This window comes from Rana temporaria, chromosome 3, assembly GCF_905171775.1.
Source record: "Rana temporaria chromosome 3, aRanTem1.1, whole genome shotgun sequence".
NCBI lineage: Eukaryota > Metazoa > Chordata > Amphibia > Anura > Ranidae > Rana > Rana temporaria.
The window spans coordinates 158,687,545-158,712,825 of NC_053491.1; the positions used below are offsets into that span (position 1 = coordinate 158,687,545).

The following is a 25,281-nucleotide window of genomic DNA, read 5'->3' on the forward strand; positions in this document are numbered from 1 at the left end:
CACAGCCACCGATTCAACATATTTAACCCAGGTCTAACCAGTCGCCAAAACAATACCGCCCTGAAGAAGGGAGGCAATTCCCCCAAAACGCGTTTGCTCTACTTTTATCTTCAAATTAATATCAAGTGAGACTTTTTTTTGAACATCAGGCACTCCTCTCGAATCGCCCAAGTGTTCCTTGAGACAACGCCCTCATTGTTGTCATTAGAAAGGTAGCAGCCCTAGAGCCCATTAGAGTCTATAACCTGTCTCCAACTGGGATATAACCCATTGGAAGCAATTACCTCTATACAGTAATCTGCTGCTAGGCAGCCTAACGTGGTACCATTCCAGTGCCGTCTTTCACAAAAAACCTGCTACCCACAGTCCACAACAGGAATAAAGACTGAGGGCCCTTTCACACGGTCCGTATTCATCCGATTCCCCATAGGGGAGAGCAGAGCAAAGACAGGGCGGTCTCTGCACAGTGTGCGGGGACCGCCCTGTCCTCCGACAGCTCAGCGGGGATTAACGGAGGAATCCCCGCTGAGCCAAACGGGCTAACGGAGCGGATCAGTACAGATCCGCTCCGTGTCAAAGAGCCCTGACTCTCCTGACATAGGATGAACAGTTGTTACTTTTTGATAGTGAAGACACTGCATTACCTAGAATGTTGCCAAGTGATGTCTGAACCAGGGAGACATCCCAATCAGGAGCAAATTTACTTTTTACCACCTTTAACAGCCTCCCAGCTCCTACCCCCCCAAACCTATGCCGATAGCCGCCCCCCACTTATCTAGTGAAGTCAGCAGAGACTGCTCATCTAGTGTGGAGATGGCATCCTGTGACTGTTAGTCCCCTACTATACCTCTGATGTCTGATCCAAAAAGGAAGTGTCCACATCACAAAGGAAGCGACGTGGTCACCAAAAGTACCCCAAGCAGGAAGAGAAGACTCAGGGCTCTGGGTTAAGTAAAAACATGCATTACATTGGGATCAACTACTCTGCTGCAGTAAACAAAACAAAAAACAAAAGTGGGGCTTATATACCAGTTATTGAAATTTAGAATGCAACCTCAGAAACACCACCACTACAGCCAGCCTCAAGACCAAGACCCCTTTCACATCGTGGCTCATGCCTTCTCTTCTGTCAGAACAGAGATCTGCCATATTTACGTCAGCAAACCTCTGTCCTGCCTTTAGTACCAGAGAGCCGATTGAAAAATTGTCTGGGGTGAGAACACCGCTGGATTCCAGGACAGGAAAGTGTCCTAATATTATAAGTCAGCAGCTACAGTATCTATAGCTACTGCCCTTTTTTTTTCTGAAGGAGCCTGGAGGTCCTCTTGAGGCATTTCCTGAATTAAGAGATAGAGAGAAGTCTCACACAATAATAATAAACACCCTCACCTCCCTATAGCGAGCCAGTACTGTGCCAGTCTGCAGCGGGGTGCTGGTCTAGCTCTCCTTACAGGATCAAGACCCTGGCTCCTGCTGCCATCACTTAAATCAGCAGAGAGCAGGGGCAGGAGTCAAGCTGTGCGTGTCAATGGGCAAAGGTATACCATGTATTTTGATCTTCCTACATGTATTGCACTTCTCTTGGCATATGACAACTCTTTTTGTAACCAACAAAAATAGTTTGTAAACAAAAGACATTAGAACTTAAAAATAGGATAAGAAAAAAAACTGCTTCTTAAAATAAGTATTAGTCATTTGAATAACTCCTGCAACAGACATGTATAAGGCAAGCAGCACATGATCTAAGATTACAAATCATATGACTGAATACTGAAGGATCAGCAAGAGCTCAGAAAATACACATCAATCTCAGGGTTACAGTTTCAAAGACATCTCAGTGTCAAATTTGGCAAAAAAAGCTTTTTAATATCAAGACAGGAAATTTCTATGCGTGTCAGTGGCATTCATACTTTAACCACTTTTTTTTTTAAACCACAATTGAGGTCTTTTCCCACAAAGCTTTCTTTTGGTGGTATTTGGTGATCGCTCCATTTTAAATAATTTTTCTCTGACAAGGCATTTTCCTCCACACACTGCTGCTCAAAAAAAAAAAATTCTGACCATTCTCTGTAAACCCTAGAAGATGGTTGAGAGTGAAGTGCTCCCCTAAAGTAAAACCTGCTTTATTAGACACAATGAAAAAAATAAGGTGCAATCACATGGTTCCAGTGAACATAATTTTTGCTAAAAAATTTAATAAATAGATAGAACCAGAGTAATTCCATCTACAAAGCTGAATGGCTGCTCCACAATGTGCTAGTGGGGATCTGAGCCAAGGGCTGCCACGGAGTCGGGACAGAGACACGTGCTAACTGAAGCCTGCGGCGAGGTACGATGAGGAACCATGGCGCTAGGCGACACCGAACCAATGCTCTGACAGGGTCACAGAATACAAGTCTGTGTACTCCCAAGTTGCTATAAATAATGTAACGCATGTCCGAGGGCATGGCCTTCAGGCATGCTTAGTAGCACTCCTCCCATCTCCTTAAAAGCAAACCCTGCTTTAGAATCACAGGAGGCGGCATTAACCCCTTTTAGTCAGACGGTTTAGGAAGGGGCATAGGTATTTGTGTACACACACCTAGCCATCAGCAGTACTATATATACAGTCCCTTGAATAAGTATTCATACCCCCTTGATATTTCCAAATTTTGTTGTGTTACAACCAAAAATGTAAATGTATTTTATTGGGGTTTTATGTGATAGACAGTTTGTATGCTGTCTGTTTATATTATTTATTGCTACATTTTGTTATTTTATATGAAAAAAACAAACAGTGAAGGGAAAAGGAGGCAGAGAACCCACCAGTACAAAACAGAAGTATCATAAAGGACTGAATAAATAGAAGGATCCCCCCCAATCATAATTACCTAGGTGGATGAAGCATCGGTCCGATGCTGCATCTGTCCCCCGATACCTCTGCACTGAGAACCGAGTGATCGAACACCGCCAATCACTCGGTTTTCAGACCTCCACAAACAAAGAGCACTTCTCCCTCCTCGCTCATTGAAGCACTGAGCTGTAGAGGGGCCGAGCATCCATCAGCAGCTTGCTGAGAGCCTGAGACGGGCGTCAGTCCAAGCATTGGGCAGATCCAGACTCAATGGTCGGGATGAGGCAGTACCTGGACTGACATTGGTGACCTCACCTTTAAGCGATTGCAATACAGTGCTGATTTAATCGTCCTCGTTTAACCCTTTTGGTGTCATACTGTCCAGTGTGAAAATCCAGTAGGTTTTCCTAGCACACAATTTATCGTTTTTATTTTTCTGACAACAGGGGGGAAATAGCTTAAATTCCAAATAGCTTTAGACCCTGCTGGCTGCCATTGTGAAAGTGGGAAAATGTCATGGGGGAACACAGTTCCGTGTCACCCTTTATCAATGTTCATAATTGCTCGATTGGCTCTACCTACATAAATTTTGCCCACAGGGACACCTCAAAACCATATGCCACATATTGTGTGGTACACATGATAAATGCTTTTGCTCCATAGGTCTTCCCATCATTACCAATAAATGTTTTTTGGCCTCTAGTAATACAAGACATGCTTTGCAGTTGATCTTTCTGCAGGGATAAGTGCCTTTTAAATCCAGGAACATGGGCATACCATATTTGTGCCGTTTTTAATTTTACTGGGTGCTATTAAAATAGTTGATATTTTTTGCTTTTTTGAAGAATACTTGTGGTCTGTCTGGAAGAACTTTTTGCAATTTGGAAATCTGAGCAGTATCGACCAAGGTTTCCTGACAAACCTACTTATGGATTGAAATTGGTGATAAAAGTGATTTTTTTTTTATTTACAACCCTCCTCCTGTAATCGCCCTTTTGATGTGGTGTTGTCCCATTTTTTGTACCTCTCCTAGGCCAAGTCTATTAGTTGTTGATCATACCCCTTTTCTACAAAATGTGGTCCTGAACAATAGTTTGCTCCTCATAATGGTGGTCTGTCATGCAATTCCATCAAAGTCTTTGGAACTGACTGGATCGTATGTTCTTTTTTCGATAATAGGCGATGGTATAGCTGTATCCCTTTTTTTTGTAGATAGAATGTGTCCATGAACTGAAAATAATTATGCTCCAAGTCAAACAAAATGCACTTAAGATGAAATGCGTTGGATGCATAATGATTCAAATCGCCAAACTCCCAACAATCAATGTGCACTTATAGGTCTCTCTCGCCCCCTTGCACAAAAGGGTGGGAGATTGGCAATTTCTACACCACACAGTTAGCTGCATACATGCATCTCTATGTCTTGTTCTACAATGTACAGCAAGGCAATGCCAAATTATGTGCATTTTCAGTGATCAAAAGGTTTTAGATAATAAAATAAGCATCTTTTATATACTATGTTTTGCTGCAACAAAGTCCCATGGTAGAGATTTTTCTCTTTGCAATAGTTAGGGACGGAGCAGCTGTGAACTCACATGTCACTCACTCCATCTTTTGGCCTTATATTTATCATTATGCACACAATGTCAAATAACACTCCTGGCATTGGTATAACATTGCCCAATGCTGCTTCAAAGCACTGTCCCACACAGTCAAGGTTTTCCTCAGACTTGTGGGAAAACAGTATGATTCACATATGCTTGAAGAAAATATTTAAAGCTCCCAATAACATAACTTTAGTGATATGGGGGGGGGGGGGGGGGGCGGCTTTGCCAGTTCCTAATAATATTGCTGGTTCTACATGGCAGAGGCAGTCGGCATTAGCCATTGTAGTCCGGAACATTCTCCCCAGCAGAGACAGCGCTGGGAGATACAGAGCCGTCATTCGGCCCTGCAGCAAATGTAAACAAAATGGAATGATGTCATGGAATGTCCCTGCGTTCACCTTGGTGGCAGGGGAGAATGACATCTCTTCTCACAGTACTGTCTCTTATTAGTGAAACAAATAAATTATGAATCGCCAAGTTCCACCAATTGTCCTTAATAACAAACCAAAACCCACCCCACCCCCAACCATGGCTGCCGTTTTACTGCGTCTCACTTCACCCCAACAGTCATAAAAAGTTATCTCCAACGCTAACAGTTTCCGCTCTGCCTCCTTATCCCCCCATATGTTTTTTTTTTTTTTACACTATAAAGATTTTTATTAAAAAGATTTAAATAGAACATAAAATGGAACAGCTCCATTAGCCCAAACAAAGGCGTATAGGCAGATTTCGGCAAAACAGATATATGTCTGAACAAGTCTACACAAAAAATAGCTTCCTGGGTGAAATTATTTGTTTGGGTGTACATATCTGAGAGGAGTTGAGACAGAGAGAAAGAAAGAGGATAAGGAAGGAAATAGAAAAAATAAAATAAAATAAAAAAGTAAAAAATAAAAAAGGGGGGGGGGGGGGGGGCAGGGGAGAGGGAGGTACGTTAGGGAGAGGAGAGTGGTAGGTGGAGAGGGAGGGGATGCATGGGTAGGGAGGGGGGCAGATGAGGGGAAATGAGGCTTAATGAGGAGAGGGGGTACAAAAGTCACCAACTACCCTCTCCAGCATCCAGTGGTCAGAGTGCTACTGTGCGCCAGGCCAGTAGTGCGAGTCTGATTCTGCATCCTAGACCAAGGGCAATAATGCCACAGTGCGATACTAATCTGCATTATTAAGGAGATCTTTGTATGATTGAGAGCTTTCAAAGGTTGTCCATGTTTCCCATATAGCAGTGAATTTAGAGATATTATCTGAGGCGTGTAGATCAGTTCCTCCATCTCAGCAACACGGTTTATTCGAGATGCCCATTCAGCCATGGAGGGCGGGGATGGAGATAGGATGTGTATACCAGTACATTGGCTAGCAGCATTAATCATGTGCATTGCCACAGACTTAAAGTACCCCTTTTTGGAGTTTTTAGAGAAATGTAAAAGGTATTGTGCTGGGCAGAATTCCAGTGGGAGTAAAGACACCATTTTTGTCAAATTGTGTACTTTGTGCCAGAAGGGTTGGAGTATTGGGCACTCCCACCAAATGTGGAGAAATGTGCCACGCTCCTTGCCACATCGCCAGCATTGGTCAGAGACCGATGGGGAGAACTTATGGAGCAGGTCTGGGGTTTTATACCAGCAGGTTTTCAATTTGTACCCATTTTCCTGGATAGAGACATTCAGGGATCCTTTGTGAATGTATAAGGGCTCTTTCACACGTCCGTTCAGTTTTTCAGATCAGTTTTTTTTTCATCAGTTGATCCGTTTTTCCATCAGTTTTTAAGTCAGTTTTGCATCCGTTTTTGCATCCGTTTTTGCATCCGTTTTTGCATCCGTTTTTGCATCCGTTTTTGCATCCGTTTTTGCATCCGTTTTTGCATCCGTTTTTTTTTTTGGCTTTTTACATAGAAAAACGGATGTTAGCGGAACGGATGATAAACGGATCATCTGTTAACGTCCGTTTTTCGTCCGTTCCGTTTTTTAGACGGAAGAAAAATAGGGTTTTCTTCCGTCCAAAAAAACGGAACTGAACGCAGACGGATGCTAACGGACATTAGCGGATGCTCATCCGCTAACGGACGCTAGCCCATAGGGAAGCATTGCGGTCCGTTAACGGACGTCCAAAAAACGGACGAACGGAACGGACGTGTGAAAGAGCCCTAAGTGTATACGGTCCCAACTCTCCCCATCTATCTCTGAGCCCAAGGCAGAACTCCAATAGGAGCGTTCTGAGTTTAAAAAAGTGTGGAGGACTCTCAAAATAGAGAGGTGTAAAGCATGGATATGACATGATTTTGGGGAACATAGAGACTCCAGAACTGTAGGGGTCCTTGTGAAGTCTTTTCTTCGGGACGGGTCATCTAGAAAGTGTTTAAGCTGGAGATAGGGCCAGAATGGAAATGAGCCAGTGTCAGAGCGTATAGCAAGTTCAGTTTGCCGCAGAAAGTGACCCCTTTGAAAGAAGAGTTTGCCCAACTTTTCAGCTTGCGACCATTCAGATCGCAAAAAAGTCTCAGGGAGGCCTGGGGGAAAGTCTGGGTTGTTTCTTACCGGAGTGATTGGGCAAAATTTAGTTAAGACTACGTGAACAGTGCAAGCCCTGTCAAATTCCAGAAGGGTGGTACCAACTAGAGGGTGGGTTAAGGCAACTGGAGATAGTGTGACTTAGGGAGCCAAGGGGCATAGCGCAAGTCCAAGTTCGTTGTCATGTATTCAACATTCACCCAGTCCTTATATAGACTATGTACCTTCCAGTCCACAATTTGCGCTAAATGTACTGCCTGGTAATAGCATTGCAGATCAGGCAAGCCTATTCCTCTGTGCGCCTTCGGAAGCACCAGCTTCTTCCAGCTAATCTGAGGGGATTTATTGGACCACAGGAAGGTTCTATATATGGACCTATAAAGTTCAAAAAAAAAAGATGGCAGACGGATAGGTAGTGTTTGGATTTTTATAAAGCAGCCTGGGGAGGATTCTCATTTTGATAATGGACGCACGCCCAAACAAGGAAATAGTGGATTTATCCAATTTTTGGAGATCACGACGTATGTTCTGTAATTCCGTTTGGAAGTTCCTGCTGTAAAGCTCTGCTAAATCGTCAGGAAGTTGGATGCCCAGATAGGGTATGGCATCCGTTTTCCATTGGAAAGGGAAATTAAGCTGGCATTGCTTGGCCAGTGCTGTGGGTCGGGACACATTTAACGCAAACGATTTGGAGTAATTGATTTTTAAATTTGACAGCAATTTGAAATGTTCCAGGATTTTCAAGAGATTTGGTAGGGATGTGAGCGGCGCAGAAAGAAACAGTAGTACGTCATCTGCGAACGCCGCAATCTTAAAATTCACACTCCTGTATCTTTATGCCTTTCACGTCTGGATTGGCTCGGATGCAACGAAGAAGGGGTTATAGCTTAAGTATATAAAGCAGGGGGGGGGGGGAAGGGGGCACCCCCTGTCTAGTTCCATTGTGGATGGAGAAGGCCTCAGACAGACGGCCATTAACTTTTACTTTGGCCCCTTATCCCCATTTCATTATGATCATCACCTCTTACTTTGCTTTCCATTCCACATCAAGCTGGGTAACCTCCTACTCCGGTTCTATACTGTCTACAGTCTGTGGTTGCGGAGAAAACATGTAGCACCAACTATAAAACCCCAGCCAAAATTAGTTCTCACTCTGCCTACTCTCTAAAGGGTACACAATCACCCTACAATCATTCTCTCCGTACCAGTCCATGAGTTGCTAACCACGAGCAAGCATCTAAATAGGGCTATTGCTGCAGACATCCTTTAACAGTTGCTAGCTGCCATGCTGATACTTTGTCAGCCAACTGGCAGTTGCTGAATAAGGATTCAGAGAAGGTTTCCTTTAATTTTTTCTACGCAATAGGCTCCCAAGCAGAGGTCCATTATTGTATTGTAATGAAACTTTTTTCACCATAGCCAGCTTCCAGGAAACAATTATTTGCAATACAAGTCTTGTTATGGGGGGGAGACACACAAACTACAAGGAGATTTACTTGGCGCAGATAGCCTAAACAGTAGTGAGAGGTACCTGTGTATAGCAACCAACCAGGTTCTGGACTTTGGCTTGCCCAGTAAAGATTGAAAAAGGAAAGTTTGAAACTGATTGGCTGCCATACACAGCTACTCCAGATTCTGCATGCTCCAGGGTTTGTATATTCCACTCAAGATGTTCTTTAATGCTTACGGTATTTAAAAATGGAACTTGCAATACTTTTAGAAATAGGCAGAGTTAAAAGATTTAATCCAACAAGGTGTATGCCATTTTTACAGAGCGCCAGGAGTAAAGCCATCACTAAACTTCCAGTGCCCCGACAAGAAATTTGCCCTGCCACACAGCAGCCCCTCTACTCATTCACAAAATACTTTGTTTCATGAATGGGTTAACATAATACAAAACCTTCTATGAGGAAGAGGGAGGAGGGATAGGCAGAGCACCTGCAGCTACCGAATCAGAGATCCAAAAAGTTCAATACCCCAGAAAAATCTTACCTTGATAGTAACATTGCCTTTGGTAACCTTTCTCATGTTGAAGCCAACAGTAGGAATCATGTCTTCTGTGAACTGACCTGACTGAAGAGAAACACAAAATTATTTCCATGTAAAAAAAAAAAAAAAACACCCCACACTTCATTTGGAAATCACACTACAACAACAACACGTGCAAAAATACACACCCAATTTATTAAAATATATGAAGTAATAAAAGGTCTTTATTTCTACAATATGTGATTGGGAGAACGTATGACCACTATGGACAATATTTTCATTCATCATTTAGAAAATGATCGTGTAGGTTAATAATAATGTTAATTCTTTCATGGGCAAACTGTAAAAAGAACCCATTGTGAAAGATTGTACACACACAATTTCGGATTTTCATCTACTCACTCTAGTCCCCATATTGGTTCTGTAGCCCTTTCGCTGCTTAAGACTTTTTTAAAGGGTCACTAAAGGAAAACATTTTTTTTGCTGAAATGACGTTTACAGGGTATAGAGACATAAAAGTTAACCGATTCCTTTTAAAAATTATTAAAAATTGAATTTAATCTATCATATAATGTGCCTCTAGTTTCACGTTCGGTTTTAAAGGTACACAAATGAAGTTCCGGGTGAGAGGTGAGCCGGGAAGACTCACAGAACAAAAACAACAAATCCAGGGCAGCGTTTTGTTTTTAAAATGAATATGATTGGTTCTGAGGAGTTTTAGACACACAGTAATGACAGCTTAGACCACTGTGAGAAAGCTCCCAGTATGATGGTTATAAGGAAACAGGCAACCAGGAAGGGTGGAGATCACAGCTGAATTACAGCTACTTCAAAGCAAAAACGAACAATGAGGACATGAAACCAGTACTGCAGTAAGGTAAAGGAAGCTATTTAGCTTAAAAAAAAAAAAAAAAAATTCCTTTAGTGACCCTTTAAGGCCTGAAGATTACATAAGAGCCCTTTTCACACTGAACCGTGGGCAGAGTAGGCGCTAAAGTGCTGTTAAAGTGGCGCTTCACCGATAATCTTATCGGTTCTATTCGGCCGCTAGCGGGGAGCTTTTAACCTTCGCCAGTGGCCAAAGAAAAAGTTAAAATGCACTGTGTAGCGCCACCGACGAAGTGCTTTGCAGGCGCTTTGGCAGCAGTGCCCATTGCTTTCAATAGGCATGGCCGGTGGAGGACCACTCCGCCACCACTCCAAAGATGCCGTTTGCAGTTTTTTTTTTTGTTTTTTAAATCGTCCTGCCAGTGCAGCGCCCCAGTATGAAAGCACTGGGATGGCAGGGGAGGCATTTTTTCCCAGACACTATTTTTAGCCCTTTAGCGCTTGAAAAGCGCCTCAGTGTGAAAGGGGTCTAAAAACCTCCAACACATTAAATACTTTCTGAAAGCAGACAGACAATCTAAAGAATAAAGTGTTAGTTCCAATTTATGTCACACAATATTACTGCAAAGGTCTAGGAAACCCAACATTTCAGAATGGGAAAAAAAGACACACACACACACACACACACAATGACCCAATTTTTTGTTAAAATATAAAAGACAAGTTTGCACAGAGTAAATAGATACCAAACATGTAAATCCTTAAATTTGTGCGCGCCCATGAAATGGCGACGAACTTCAGTATCGTAGATTTTTTTTTCAGATACAGCAATTGAAAAGACCCCTATAGGTCACTGGGTCTGATGCTAGAAATATTGCCCTCACCCCAGGTTCTTTTTAAATGAGACATCCAGGGTCTTAAAAGACCCTGGATGTCTCCCCCATGCACAATGAATATAATGCATCACATTCTTGCCCAGCCATGCTGCTCAGGGACACAGAGGCGGACCCGGAAGCGACATCAAACGCGTCACTTCCGGGTCAGCAACAAGGAGGGGAGGAGATCACTCTCTCCCCCCCTTTACCCGGTGGCACCTGCCATGTAGGGCCTGGGACTGCAGATGAGCAAGCAAAGCCCAGGATGCATGGCAGGCGTGCAGCCACCCAAATGCTTCCACCTGACAGTCAGGAGTCCACTTGTCAGATTTAGGCTCCTTTCACACTTAAACGACTTGTCTCACGATTTTGTACAGCAAAATCGTATGACAAGTCATTCTATATGATTTCCAATGAACACCATTCATATTGGCACGACTTTAAGTAGTGCCGACTTCAAAATAGTCCCTGCACTACTTTGGCCAACTTCCATGCGAGTTGATGTCCATAGACCTCAATGTTAAACCCTCAAGTAGCATGCAAATCGTACCTGAATAATATAGACACGATTTCAGTACAACTTTGTAAGCACAAGCAGCTTTTTTAACCCTTGTTCCACCCAATCCTTTCAGCATTGTAGCCCCTCTCAAGCACATTTTCCCACACATTCACTTCCTGGTTATTCCCTCAGGAACAATGAGCTCCAAACAGGTATAAAAAAAAAAAAAAAAAAAAAAACGTCCTCGATAATGAGCAAATCATTCGATTTATCCACGAGTGCCCAGCTATTTATAATTTGTGTGACCCAAACTACAAAGACAATATCCCACTGACCACCAATGAAGGGGACATTCTTCCCACTGACCACCAATGTAAGGAGCATTCTTCCCACTGATCACCAATGTAAGGAGCATTCTTCCCACTGATCACCAATGTAAGGAGCATTCTTCCCACTGATCACCAATGTAAGGAGCATTCTTCCCACTGATCACCAATGTAAGGAACATTCTTCCCACTGATCACCAATGTAAGGAGAATTCTTCCCACTGATCACCAATGTAAGGAGCATTCTTCCCACTGACCACCAATGTAAGGAGCATTCTTCCCACTGATCACCAATGTAAGGAGCATTCTTCCCACTGATCACCAATGTAAGGAACATTCTTCCCACTGATCACCAATGTAAGGAGCATTCTTCCCACTGATCACCAATGTAAGGAGCATTCTTCCCACTGATCACCAATGTAAGGAGCATTCTTCCCACTGATCACCAATGTAAGGAGCATTCTTCCCACTGATCACCAATGTAAGGAGCATTCTTCCCACTGATCACCAATGTAAGGAACATTCTTCCCACTGATCACCAATGTAAGGAGAATTCTTCCCACTGATCACCAATGTAAGGAGCATTCTTCCCACTGACCACCAATGTAAGGAGCATTCTTCCCACTGATCACCAATGTAAGGAGCATTCTTCCCACTGATCACCAATGTAAGGAACATTCTTCCCACTGATCACCAATGTAAGGAGCATTCTTCCCACTGACCACCAATGTAAGGAACATTCTTCCCACTGATCACCAATGTAAGGAACATTCTTCCCACTGATCACCAATGTAAGGAGCATTCTTCCCACTGATCACCAATGTAAGGGACATTCTTCCCACTGATCACCAATGTAAGGAGAATTCTTCCCACTGATCACCAATGTAAGGAGCATTCTTCCCACTGATCACCAATGTAAGGAGCATTCTTCCCACTGATCACCAATGTAAGGAACATTCTTCCCACTGATCACCAATGTAAGGAGCATTCTTCCCACTGATCACCAATGTAAGGAGCATTCTTCCCACTGACCACCAATGTAAGGAGCATTCTTCCCACTGATCACCAATGTAAGGAGCATTCTTCCCACTGATCACCAATGTAAGGAACATTCTTCCCACTGATCACCAATGTAAGGAGCATTCTTCCCACTGACCACCAATGTAAGGAACATTCTTCCCACTGATCACCAATGTAAGGAACATTCTTCCCACTGATCACCAATGTAAGGAGCATTCTTCCCACTGATCACCAATGTAAGGGACATTCTTCCCACTGATCACCAATGTAAGGAACATTCTTCCCACTGATCACCAATGTAAGGGGCATTCTTCCCACTGATCACCAATGTAAGGGACATTCTTCTCACTGATCACCAATGTAAGGGACATTCTTCTCACTGATCACCAATGTAAGGAACATTCTTCCCACTGATCACCAATGTAAGGAGCATTCTTCCCACTGATCACCAATGTAAGGAACATTCTTCCCACTGATCACCAATGTAAGGAACATTCTTCTCACCGATCACCAATGTAAGGAGCATTCTTCCCACTGATCACCAATGTAAGGAGCATTCTTCCCACTGATCACCAATGTAAGGAACATTCTTCCCACTGATCACCAATGTAAGGAGCATTCTTCCCACTGATCACCAATGTAAGGAGAATTCTTCCCACTGACCACCAATGTAAGGAACATTCTTCTCACTGATCACCAATGTAAGGAACATTCTTCTCACTGATCACCAATGTAAGGAACATTCTTCTCACTGATCACCAATGTAAGGAGCATTCTTCCCACTGATCACCAATGTAAGGAGCATTCTTCCCACTGATCACCAATGTAAGGAGAATTCTTCCCACTGACCACCAATGTAAGGGACATTCTTCCCACTGATCACCAATGTAAGGAGCATTCTTCCCACTGACCACCAATGTAAGGAACATTCTTCCCACTGATCACCAATGTAAGGAACATTCTTCCCACTGATCACCAATGTAAGGAGCATTCTTCCCACTGATCACCAATGTAAGGAGCATTCTTCCCACTGATCACCAATGTAAGGAGCATTCTTCCCACTGATCACCAATGTAAGGAGCATTCTTCCCACTGATCACCAATGTAAGGAGCATTCTTCCCACTGATCACCAATGTAAGGAACATTCTTCCCACTGATCACCAATGTAAGGAGAATTCTTCCCACTGATCACCAATGTAAGGAGCATTCTTCCCACTGACCACCAATGTAAGGAGCATTCTTCCCACTGATCACCAATGTAAGGAGCATTCTTCCCACTGATCACCAATGTAAGGAACATTCTTCCCACTGATCACCAATGTAAGGAGCATTCTTCCCACTGACCACCAATGTAAGGAACATTCTTCCCACTGATCACCAATGTAAGGAACATTCTTCCCACTGATCACCAATGTAAGGAGCATTCTTCCCACTGATCACCAATGTAAGGGACATTCTTCCCACTGATCACCAATGTAAGGAGAATTCTTCCCACTGATCACCAATGTAAGGAGCATTCTTCCCACTGATCACCAATGTAAGGAGCATTCTTCCCACTGATCACCAATGTAAGGAACATTCTTCCCACTGATCACCAATGTAAGGAGAATTCTTCCCACTGATCACCAATGTAAGGAGCATTCTTCCCACTGACCACCAATGTAAGGAGCATTCTTCCCACTGATCACCAATGTAAGGAGCATTCTTCCCACTGATCACCAATGTAAGGAACATTCTTCCCACTGATCACCAATGTAAGGAGCATTCTTCCCACTGACCACCAATGTAAGGAACATTCTTCCCACTGATCACCAATGTAAGGAACATTCTTCCCACTGATCACCAATGTAAGGAGCATTCTTCCCACTGATCACCAATGTAAGGGACATTCTTCCCACTGATCACCAATGTAAGGAACATTCTTCCCACTGATCACCAATGTAAGGGGCATTCTTCCCACTGATCACCAATGTAAGGGACATTCTTCTCACTGATCACCAATGTAAGGGACATTCTTCTCACTGATCACCAATGTAAGGAACATTCTTCCCACTGATCACCAATGTAAGGAGCATTCTTCCCACTGATCACCAATGTAAGGAACATTCTTCCCACTGATCACCAATGTAAGGAACATTCTTCTCACCGATCACCAATGTAAGGAGCATTCTTCCCACTGATCACCAATGTAAGGAGCATTCTTCCCACTGATCACCAATGTAAGGAACATTCTTCCCACTGATCACCAATGTAAGGAGCATTCTTCCCACTGATCACCAATGTAAGGAGAATTCTTCCCACTGACCACCAATGTAAGGAACATTCTTCTCACTGATCACCAATGTAAGGAACATTCTTCTCACTGATCACCAATGTAAGGAACATTCTTCTCACTGATCACCAATGTAAGGAGCATTCTTCCCACTGATCACCAATGTAAGGAGCATTCTTCCCACTGATCACCAATGTAAGGAGAATTCTTCCCACTGACCACCAATGTAAGGGACATTCTTCCCACTGATCACCAATGTAAGGAGCATTCTTCCCACTGACCACCAATGTAAGGAACATTCTTCCCACTGATCACCAATGTAAGGAACATTCTTCCCACTGATCACCAATGTAAGGAGCATTCTTCCCACTGATCACCAATGTAAGGAGCATTCTTCCCACTGATCACCAATGTAAGGAGCATTCTTCCCACTGATCACCAATGTAAGGGACATTCTTCCCACTGATCACCAATGTAAGGAACATTCTTCCCACTGATCACCAATGTAAGGGGCATTCTTCCCACTGATCACCAATGTAAGGGACATTCTTCTCACTGATCACCAATGTAAGGGACATTCTTCTCACTGATCACCAATGTAAGGGACATTCTTCTCACTGATCACCAATGTAAGGAACATTCTTCCCACTGATCACCAATGTAAGGAGCATTCTTCCCACTGATCACCAATGTAAGGAGCATTCTTCTCACTGACCACCAATGTAAGGGGCATTCTTCATTATAGAGGACCCAAAATTGACCCCTATCTTCACGATTGGCAATGATGGGATGTACCCAATATCAACGTCTTCTCCGCCTCCGCTTTTCTTCCTCTTCTTCCTCATGCACTGCTACAGCAGCAATGACAACTGCGGTGGCAGGAAAAGGAATTGCCTCACACCATGTATGTTTTCATTGGTTAATGCCAAAGTTGTGGCAAAGTCGAAGTTGTACTGATGCCAAATGCGCGGCAAAATCGCGGTGGCAAAGATCGCACGACTTTGAAGTCGTATAAGTGTGAAAGGAGCCTTACCCTTTATTTTCCATCCGTCTGGATTTCACGGACAGGAGCGGATTGTGGCAGAGGTCAGTGGACATGTCAACGCTAACATCCGCCGCTCCATAGAGGTGAATGGAGCATCTGATCAGGTCCACCTGAGAAAACTGACAGGCGGACCCGATCGGAAAGCCTGTGTGAAAAGGGGTCTAAAAGTGGCATTGCATTGTACACATCTTAACGTGTAGCATATTTTTTATTTATTTTTTAAAGCATGTTGATTAGCGAGTTGTAAACCCTTGTGGTTTTTCACCTTAATGCATTCCATGCGTGAAAAACCTTCTGTGATGCAGCAGCCCCTCAGAACCCCCTCTTTTACTTACCCAAACCTGGTCTTTCCAGAGACGAGCACATCAGCTCCAGCCAGTGTCTCGGGTCCTGATTGGATAGACTGATAGCAGCACAGCCATTAGCTCCCGCTGCCGTCAATCAAATTGAATGGACGCAGCAGCAGAACATAAGAGCGCTCTCACACGAGTTCCCCGAGGGAGAGCGGCTCTTCAACAGGGGCACTCAAGAAGAGGAGTAGCCAGGAGCGCTGCTAAAGGACCACAGAAGAGGAGGATTGGGGCCACTCTATGCAAAACCAACTGCATACAGAGGAGGTAAGAATTACTTTTTTGTTTTATACTAACCTTTACATATCCTTTAATTAGAGCACTCCCCCGAGTACAATATAAATGTTTACATTTAGGCATACCATAAAATGATCACCATTACAGTTGCTTGTGTTCTCAACCCCCAATTGTCTATTCTCATAAATGATCACATGTTCAGCACCATGGCAACTGCATATCAAACAGATGCCAAGATGACTGCTTCCTTGGCTGTAAACGATAAAAAGGGTTTAGTTCCACTAAACATACAATTTTAAAATGGTATTAAACCCCAAAGCAAACATGCATTATATTCAAGCTTGGCAATTAATGTGATGGCTGTATTAGTGACCTCTTTTAGGCTTTCGTTTGTCTATTTTCATCTGGTGAGAAAGCCAGCCAGCCTGTTTTTCAAAAGCACAAGCTCTCCAGCAGATTGCATCAGTTACATGGCAGAGAAACCATTCATCACTGGTAGGGGTGATTAAAATGAAAGTTTTTTTTTGTTTGTTCAGAAGATTTCACCTTTTTCCCTGTGACAATTGGATTTTGAAAGTTTAGGGTTGTCTTGAAAACAAGAATTGGTGATAAAGTTTCAGTGGAGACCCCCCCCCCCCCCTCATAATAACTCTTACAGCAGTGAATTTCCCTTCCATGGGGTAGATTTCTTCTCACTTCCTATCTCCCACCGTTTGTAAGTCAGAGGTTTGTAAGTCGGGGACTGCCTTTATTAAGGGGGGCTGTGGGGACATTGTATGCAGAAGGTTTGGTACCTTCTGCCTGTAAATCTTCTGATTTTATAACCACTTTAAAAAAGGGGTTGTAAGGTTTTTTTTTTTAAATAACAAACATGTTAAACTTACCTCCACTGTGCAGTTCTTTGTACAGAGTGGCCCCGATCCACGTCTTCTGGGGTCCCTCGGTGGTTGTCTCGGCTCCTCCCCGCTCTCCCAAGGGGGTTAGCTTGTGGGCACGCTGTAGCCGGCGACTGTATCACTTGGCTCCAGCAAGCCACGTCATTGGATGTGATTGACAGCAGCGTGAGCCAATGGCTGAGGGGGCAGTCATTGCCAGGTGTTTTATCACCTTAAAGGAATTTTTTTTTTAGCTAAATAGCTTCCTTTACCTTACTGCAGTACTGGTTTCATGTCCTTATTGTTAGTTTTTGCTTTGAATGAAGATTCATTTTAAAAACAAAACACTGCCCTGGATTTGTTTGTTTTTGTTCTGTGTGTCTCTCTAGTTCACAGGAACATGAAACCAGTTTAAAAGTGAAACTAACCTGCAGGCACATTATATGATTGATTTTTATCTATTTGTAATCATTTTTAAAAGGAATCAGTTAACTATTATGTCTCTATACCCTGTAAACAGTCATTTCAGCAAAAAAAATGTTTTCCTTTAGTGACCCTTTAATGAATGAGATGCATTAAGGTGAAAAAACACCAACCTGTACAACTGTTCAGCTTGTTTTGCACAGAGTGGCCCCTCTGTGGCTCTCATGGCTCCTCCCCGCTTCAGATAACCCCTGGGAGAAGTGCTCCGAGGGAGGTTACCTTGCGGGCTCGCTCCTGAGTCCACAGACACGAATCCCAGACTGGGCTCCGCGTCATTGGATTTGACTAACAGCAGCAGGAGCCAATGGGGGAAGGGAGAGGGACCCTGCGGAGGAGATGAACGGGCTCATGTAAGTAAAAATGGGGGGGGGGGGTGGTGACTGCAAGGTGTTTTTTATCCTTAATGAATAGGATGCATTAAGGTGAAAAAAACATGAAGGTTTAAAAACTACAAGATAAAAAAATAAAAATATATATTATAATAATAATAATATTAATAATAATACGGCACAAAAGTAAAGGAGCAATCCCTGGCACAAGAAATTATGGATTTGATATGACATTCAGAAGATAGGGCGATTGAGGAAAGTAACTTAATAAAAATGTAATTCATCGTACAAAACACAATTAAAAGATAAAACAGGCTGGCAAGGGGGGGGGGGGGGGGGAGAGGAATGTAGTGCTTCCACCACTTTAAACCCAACAAAGTGTACAACCTAGCTCAGGGCTAACATACAGCCCAACCAAATGGTAGGCATGGATCAGTGGGCTCCAGAAAGCCAAAAAGGCACCACCGAGTGGCTGAAAAGGTGTGATCAGCAAGGAATGGAAGGAGCACATGCAAGAAAAGTAGTGTTCAAATTTATAGGGAAAAAATAAAAAAAAAAAAAAAAAAAAAAGCACACTACTCTACAGAAGGTTATAAATTAAAAGCAGAGACCTAGAAACTAAAGACAGCATCAAGTCTATTGTATTAACCAGGGCTGTGGAGTCGGAGGAAATTTTGGGTACCTGGAGTCGGAGTCGGCAAACAATGCACCGACTCCGACTCCTACTAAATTTAGATTGGAATAAAAAAAAAAAAAAAAAGCAAGTTTAAATGTCCCAATTCACAAAAAGTTATAATTAATGACTTCTCTACTGTAAGAATAAAGACCAATGCATGCAGTGCCTCACGTAACCGCAAAACGAACACGTTAAGTGACCGTGAAGAAGCATGCTTTTCATGTGCTTCACTATATGGCACGCAACGCACAATTAGGAGCTGCAATACTTATACTTTCCATAGTGTTGTGTTCTGCTTTTACAGGGAACGCATGTTAGAGAACCAGTAAGTGTCCAGCCAGTAGTCCTGTGGTAGGTTGCGTTTCTTTCACTCAAGGAATGTATAAAATACATTTGCATATTAATACAGAGGAGTCGGAAGTACATAAAACTGAGGAGTCGGAGTCGGATACACAGCATAAAGTGAAGCAGGCCATAGACAATCCACATAAACCAATACCGTCACTTTACTGATATCAGACCAACACAAGGTGGATTCCAATTACTGCAAACCATGTTTGCTTCTTCTCATTTGTGTGCACGTCAAGCCACACGTTTTCATTTAAGCATTGCAGTCATTTATTTTTTTCCATTTTAGATGGAGGGTTGGAAAAGCCTGTCAAATTATTTCCCCCCCCCCCCCATCTGTGTCTCATTGTGGAGATTTTCCTTCACTTCCTGTCTTACAGCCTGGCAAGTGGGACAATCCTTGGTTGTCCCTGGGGGTCACTAGAACTAGTGTGCCCATAGACATTGAAAGATCCCCTCTAACCCCCTTCTGTTGACAACCCAAAAGAAAGAAAGAAAAAAAAAAAAACACAAATCTGCTCATTTTTCACTCAGCCACATCAATCAGCCATGGCAGAACTATAGGATTGCTTCTGATCAAACATCTGCATGTGTTGGAGGGCCGATCGTCATGCCGATCAAATTACAAGATTATTTTTACTAGAACATTTTGTGAAATGACTGATACATTTTATTTTCAACCGATTTTATTTTCAACCGATACTTTCAGTGGATTGCAATGTGCAAAACAATAGTAGGTTATTTCAGTCAATGATAAATCAATTGTTTGCAATCACTTGTACCGAGATCCATCATAAATTGCTATACATATGCCCAGATATTATACACACAGTGTGTTTGTGTAAAATAATTACACACACAAACCCCTATAAAGACACATTCTATACATAAAACTAAAGAAATGTGCATTTTTTTATTCGGGATTCAGGCCTGCAGAGCATTGCACCTGGGATCAATCCATCTCTGGTACAACATAAAAACTCCTGCATGGTTTATATTTCAAGCCCCGGGTCCATTTGGAGGTATAGATCTACCATTACAGGGTTGGAGGTCAGCTTCAAGAGCAGAACGTCACCATACTTGTGCTCCTTTGAGATCTAAGAGTCCCTCTGAGTGATGGCAGATCTGTGAATAGATGTGGGCGGAGCCACACACAACTCAATCAAATTCAAAAACAGGCAGAAGGAAGAAGCACCCAGTCACTCATAAATTGGGGGGGGGGGGCAGTTTAAGGACTGGGAGGGGTAGGGAATATGACCCCGTTTCATGCTACACCCATTTTTAAAGTTGTTGTAAACCTCATTAATGAAATATGACCTGGGCACATATATCTGTACAGTAGTGTTTACTTATCTCTCTCCAAAGCTTTAAGTGCTGTCTTTCTGCTGCTCAGTTCCTCTGTTATCAGCATGATAACTTCTGACAAGTGATCAGACACAAGATAACAGCAGCGATCAATTTGTGTTGGGGAGAGAGCTTAGCGGTAGATAAGCAGAGAGCTTGTCTATTCACAGTACAGCTCTGCATGTTCCTTCGTTCCTCTGCCTATGTGGAGGGGGGTGTTCGCCTTTCCTCCAATCAGCTCTCACACAGTGCAAGTCTAGACTCCACACCTACTGCTGGAAGATAAAGAAAGATTTAAACACAATCTGCACTTTCCAGAGAGTGTAGAAAGAACAGCAGATATACATTATGTAGGGAGATTTGTTTAATCTCTGTGTATCATCTGACGCTGCTCACTTCGCTGGGTATATGTGAGGGTTTACATCAACTTTAAAGACCCAGAAGTAAAGTAAGCCTTTAGATCCATCTACACAGAGAGATCATGTGATAGAAAGGGTTGGGCAATGAACCAGCAAGAACACGGTAGACCATGAAAACACAGAAGCAGTTGGGTCCGTATTTATACATCACATTACCCCTAGGCACCCCTAAATGTTTTCATGTTCTAACTCCACTGCTTGGTGTCAAACGATTAATAAAAAGCTACTTATAGATTGCACTAATAAAGCAGACCTCGGCTCCCTTTTCTTCTTTAACCACATCAATAGCACTTTCCTCCCTTCCTGGTATTTGATCACAACTGGGGTTTTTAAAGCGGAGTTCCACCCTAAAAAAAATAAAAAATTCACCAAAAAAAAAGAAAATCTAATAAAAAAAAAAAAAAACGAAATAGCTGTTGCTATGCGGAAGTGCCTCTTCATCTTCCGCGGTAGATTCTGTATCCCAGAAAGCAGCCGGCCCATTCACAAAGCGCCGCCCTGCTCGCGCATGCGCAGTAGGAAACAGACAGTGAAGCCGTGCGGCTTTACTGCCCGTTTTCCTTACTGTGGATGGCGGCGCTTGGAGCTGCCAGGATCGTGGATCGGCCTTGGCGGGGGCCGACATCGCTGGCGACTAGGACGGGTAAGTGTCCTTATTACAAGTCAGCAGCTACAGTGTTAGTAGCTGCTGACTTTTAATGGGTTTTTTTTTTTTTTGAACGGACCTCCGCTTTAAATTTTGCTAGACAAATAAAAAAAATGAAAAAACATTTTATAAAATAAAAAATAGTAATTTTTCTCCTTCACTGAGGGGCACTAATAAGGCAGCACTGATGGGCATCACTGATATGGAGGCACCATCAGGCATTAGTAAGGGGCACCATTTTTGGGCAGAGATTGGCATCCTTGGTGGCATCCCTGAGGGTCCAGTGTGGGCATCCTCCCACCAGGAGAGCAGCCGATGAGCTCTCCTCGCGTCTGTCAGATGCAAGTTAGGAAAAGGCTCTTCCTGTTTATAACGTGATCAGCTGTGATTGGACACAGCCGATCACATGGTAAAGAGTCTCCGTCAGAGACTCTATACAGAGATCAGTGTTGCGGTGTGTCAGACTGACACGCCGCACCACCAATCACCACACTGCGTGCCCGTTGTTTTTTACGATGTCCGGTCAGGATACCGGAACCACCACCCGGCCGTCATTTTGCTATAGGTTGGCCAGGAAGTGGTTAAAGTGAAACTTTACCCATAACAAACCATTTTTCTGCAGCCCAGATCCCCTGAACAGCAGTAAATCATAAAGTGGAACTAAACTCATCGATTAACGGTTTAAAAAAGTTACATTCCTGTAATGGGATTGCCAACTGTCACACTGGCCTGTGTCCTCAACCACAAACTGTCAACCCATCAAATGGTTGGTGTCATAACTGATCACATGTGCAGCACCATGGCAGATGCAGATTAAACAGACGCAGCTTCCTTGGCTGTAAAAGGATAAGAGGGTTTAAGTCTGCTTTATGGCTGCCAGCAGATCAGCCTCTACAAATTTGCCAGTGCCTAAAAATGGAGAGCAACTGAGCATGTGCAGAGCGGGGCGAGACGCTGTATTACTGGATTTTAAACAGTATAGACACTCATTTTTAATGTTTTACATAACTATACCTGAAAAAGATCTAATAGGATTTCATTTTCTGACTAAAGTTACACTTTAAAGAATATTACTCCTTCTCCCATCCTTTAAAATTGCAGCTATAGTATTTTTAGGAGAGCACACAAAATACAAAGGCTTCTGAAAAAGGGCACGAGAGGGGGTGGGCATAGCTGCAGTGGGTACTACGCCTCTCAAAGGCAGAGAGTGTCCTCTGGGAATGCAATAAAGCTTGTACATACAAGTCATAGAGATAAGTCCCAGAGGTGACATACACCTAATTGGACATAACTCACAGAGTGCCACCATGTTTTGCAAAGTTGCTGAAAGGGGTTGTAAAGCTTCATGTTTTTTCACCTTAATGCATTAAAAAGGGGAGTTCCAGGCTGTTTTTATGTTTATTAACAGTCAGTAGCCACAAAAAGTGTAGCTGCTGGCTTTTAATAAACAGACACTCACCTGCTCCCCGGTCCAGCGACGTGCCGGCTGGAGCTCCGCTCCTCTCCCACCCTCTCCGGTCGGCGTCTTCATCCTTAGTGTGGGCACCCGGCCATAACAGCTTTCGGCTTCACGGCCGGGCACTCATTGCGCATGCGTCGCTATGCACTGTGATTGGTCAGACGATCGCCTGGGACCTGTCACGCATCCCAGGCGATCGCCTACAGAGAGGGGGCATTGTAGGCGATAAGACGTATTGCCCAAGCGGTCCCTGGGCGGAAGGAGGAAGTGGGACAGGAAGTCACACTCCTCCTGAAGCCCCCACCAAAAATATTACATGCCAAATGTGGCATGTAAGGGGGCAAGGAGTGGATTAAGCGGAAGTTCCACTTTTGGGTGGAACTCCACTTTAAGGTGAAAAAACACCACGCAATATCCAGCCCCCCGTTTTACTTACCTAAGCCCCGAATTTCCGTGGATGCGATGCCGCGTCGCTCTCTTCATGGCTTCTCGGCTCTTCATTGGATAGATTGATTGCAGTGCAGTTATTGGCTCCCACTGCTGTCAATCAAATCCAATAACGCAGGCGCCGAGCTATGGATGCCGAGTGTATGACACAGGAGTGCGCCCGCAAGGTAACCCCCTCGGGAGAGAGCTTCCCAAGGAAGCAAACGGCTATTTTTTTTTCTCCTTACCTGCAAAGTAAATGCATAATGTGCTAGTACGCATCGCATGGATCCCTCTTCCTTCTGGGCCCGCGGACTCCGGCTGTATGACTGGCCTGAGCTGCGTGACGTCACTGTGCATGGAAGCCACCGCTCACGGCTCCGATTAGATGGCACGGGCAGCATGCGCCAATGACATCATTGGCGCAGTATACAGTGAATATCTCCTAGACAGTGCAGGAGATATTTACAGTACCTTATTATAGGCTTACCTATAGCTACAAACATTAGAGAAGTTTACTTCCTGTTTACCACAAACGTGGCTACAAACTCTCCCTTGCAGTGAGTCTGCCCAAGGGCAGGGCCTATACACGCAGTACTTACCAGATCCTCCGCTCCCCCGACACACAGCAGCCCCTCGTGTCCAATGTAGAGCTATGGCCCTGGCATCGGTCTAGATGACATCAGACCGCCAGAGGATGGGGGAGAAGATCAGAGGAGTGGAGGATCAGGCAATATAGATGATACCCCAGACTGAATGAGCCCCATCACCAAGGAGCAGACTTAGGTTTCCTGGAGTTGGGTCTGAAGGATTGCTGGTCCCCTTAGGCCCACATTGGGGTGAATGGAGCCCTGTGTACAGGAAGGAGCACAGGGATCCCAATCTGTGGGGGTCAGGTAGGTAGACATGGAAGAAGAGCCTGGCACATACACAAAGGGGGGATGGGCGTGGGCACTGAGCATTCTCTATACAGGGCTGGGAGGGAGCAGGAGTCTACAGGCCTAGCTGTCACACCGCACGGTAAGCACAGCTGGATATCGTTCTTTACCGCTATGACGTTGACGAAGGTGGTCTTCCCCGAATACTGCAACCCGACCAGCGTCAGCTCCATCTCCTCCTTCCAGAACAGAGACTTGAACCAGTCCAGCAGCTTGTTGATGAGGGCCAGCATGGTGCTGCCGAGGCAGGAGGACTGTAAGGCTGCTTTAGTGCTGCTGAACGCGGCCGCTCCGACTCCCCGGAACCCTACGGCTGGTGCACAGTCCCAAGCGGCCGCCTGTCATATGACTAACGTGACGTCACGGCCCAACAGCACCGGGGCTTAGTAATAGCGAGTCAAGAGAGGAAGGAGGCACGGGACCCTGTCACGTGACGGCGGGATCACATGACGCACTAACAGCAAAGGGCGTGTTCCTACGGGGTGACGTCACGTGACGGGTCATGGATGGGCTTAGTGTGCTGTACATTGTGCTGTGTATAAGCATGAGATATATGAAAGCCACATTAATGAACACAATACATTCAAAGGGACCTTCAGCAGCTTTTTAGGCTTTACAAAATATTACACCCTTCTCCTTCTGTTACACAATTGCAGGTGTGAGTATATATATATATATATATATATATATATATCTAGTAGAACTAAAGGCAAAACATTTTTTTCCCAGTTTGGATAGTTAAGGAGGGTTATTTATTTTTGTGTCCCCTTGTGGAGATTTCCCTTCACTTCCTGTCCCATTACCAAAACAGGAAGTGGGAGGAAATCTCTCCAAAGTGAGGGGATCCCGAGGTGCCACCAAAATGAGTGTTTCCAGTGGAAGATTTCCCTGCATTCCTGTTCTGGGGGGGACAACCTATAATTTGGGATTTCCTGTTACGTTCACTTTCAAT

The 25,281-nt window shown here is 43.9% G+C and overlaps 1 protein-coding gene across 1 annotated transcript in view; it reads right to left on the bottom strand.

Annotated features, from left to right (window-relative positions):
- The window catches only part of LOC120931836 (ADP-ribosylation factor-like protein 8B-A), a 45,134-nt gene extending 20,355 nt beyond the window's left edge, over positions 1-24,779 (bottom strand). Inside the window, exons 1-2 of the mRNA XM_040343702.1 lie at positions 24,440-24,779; positions 8,937-9,017 (exon numbers count right to left, since the gene is read on the bottom strand). Of these exons, the coding sequence (XP_040199636.1) occupies positions 8,937-9,017; positions 24,440-24,562 (204 nt within the window). The 5' untranslated portion in view covers positions 24,563-24,779. The remainder of the gene's footprint in view (positions 1-8,936; positions 9,018-24,439) is intronic.
- Positions 24,780-25,281: the final 502 nt, after the last annotated feature.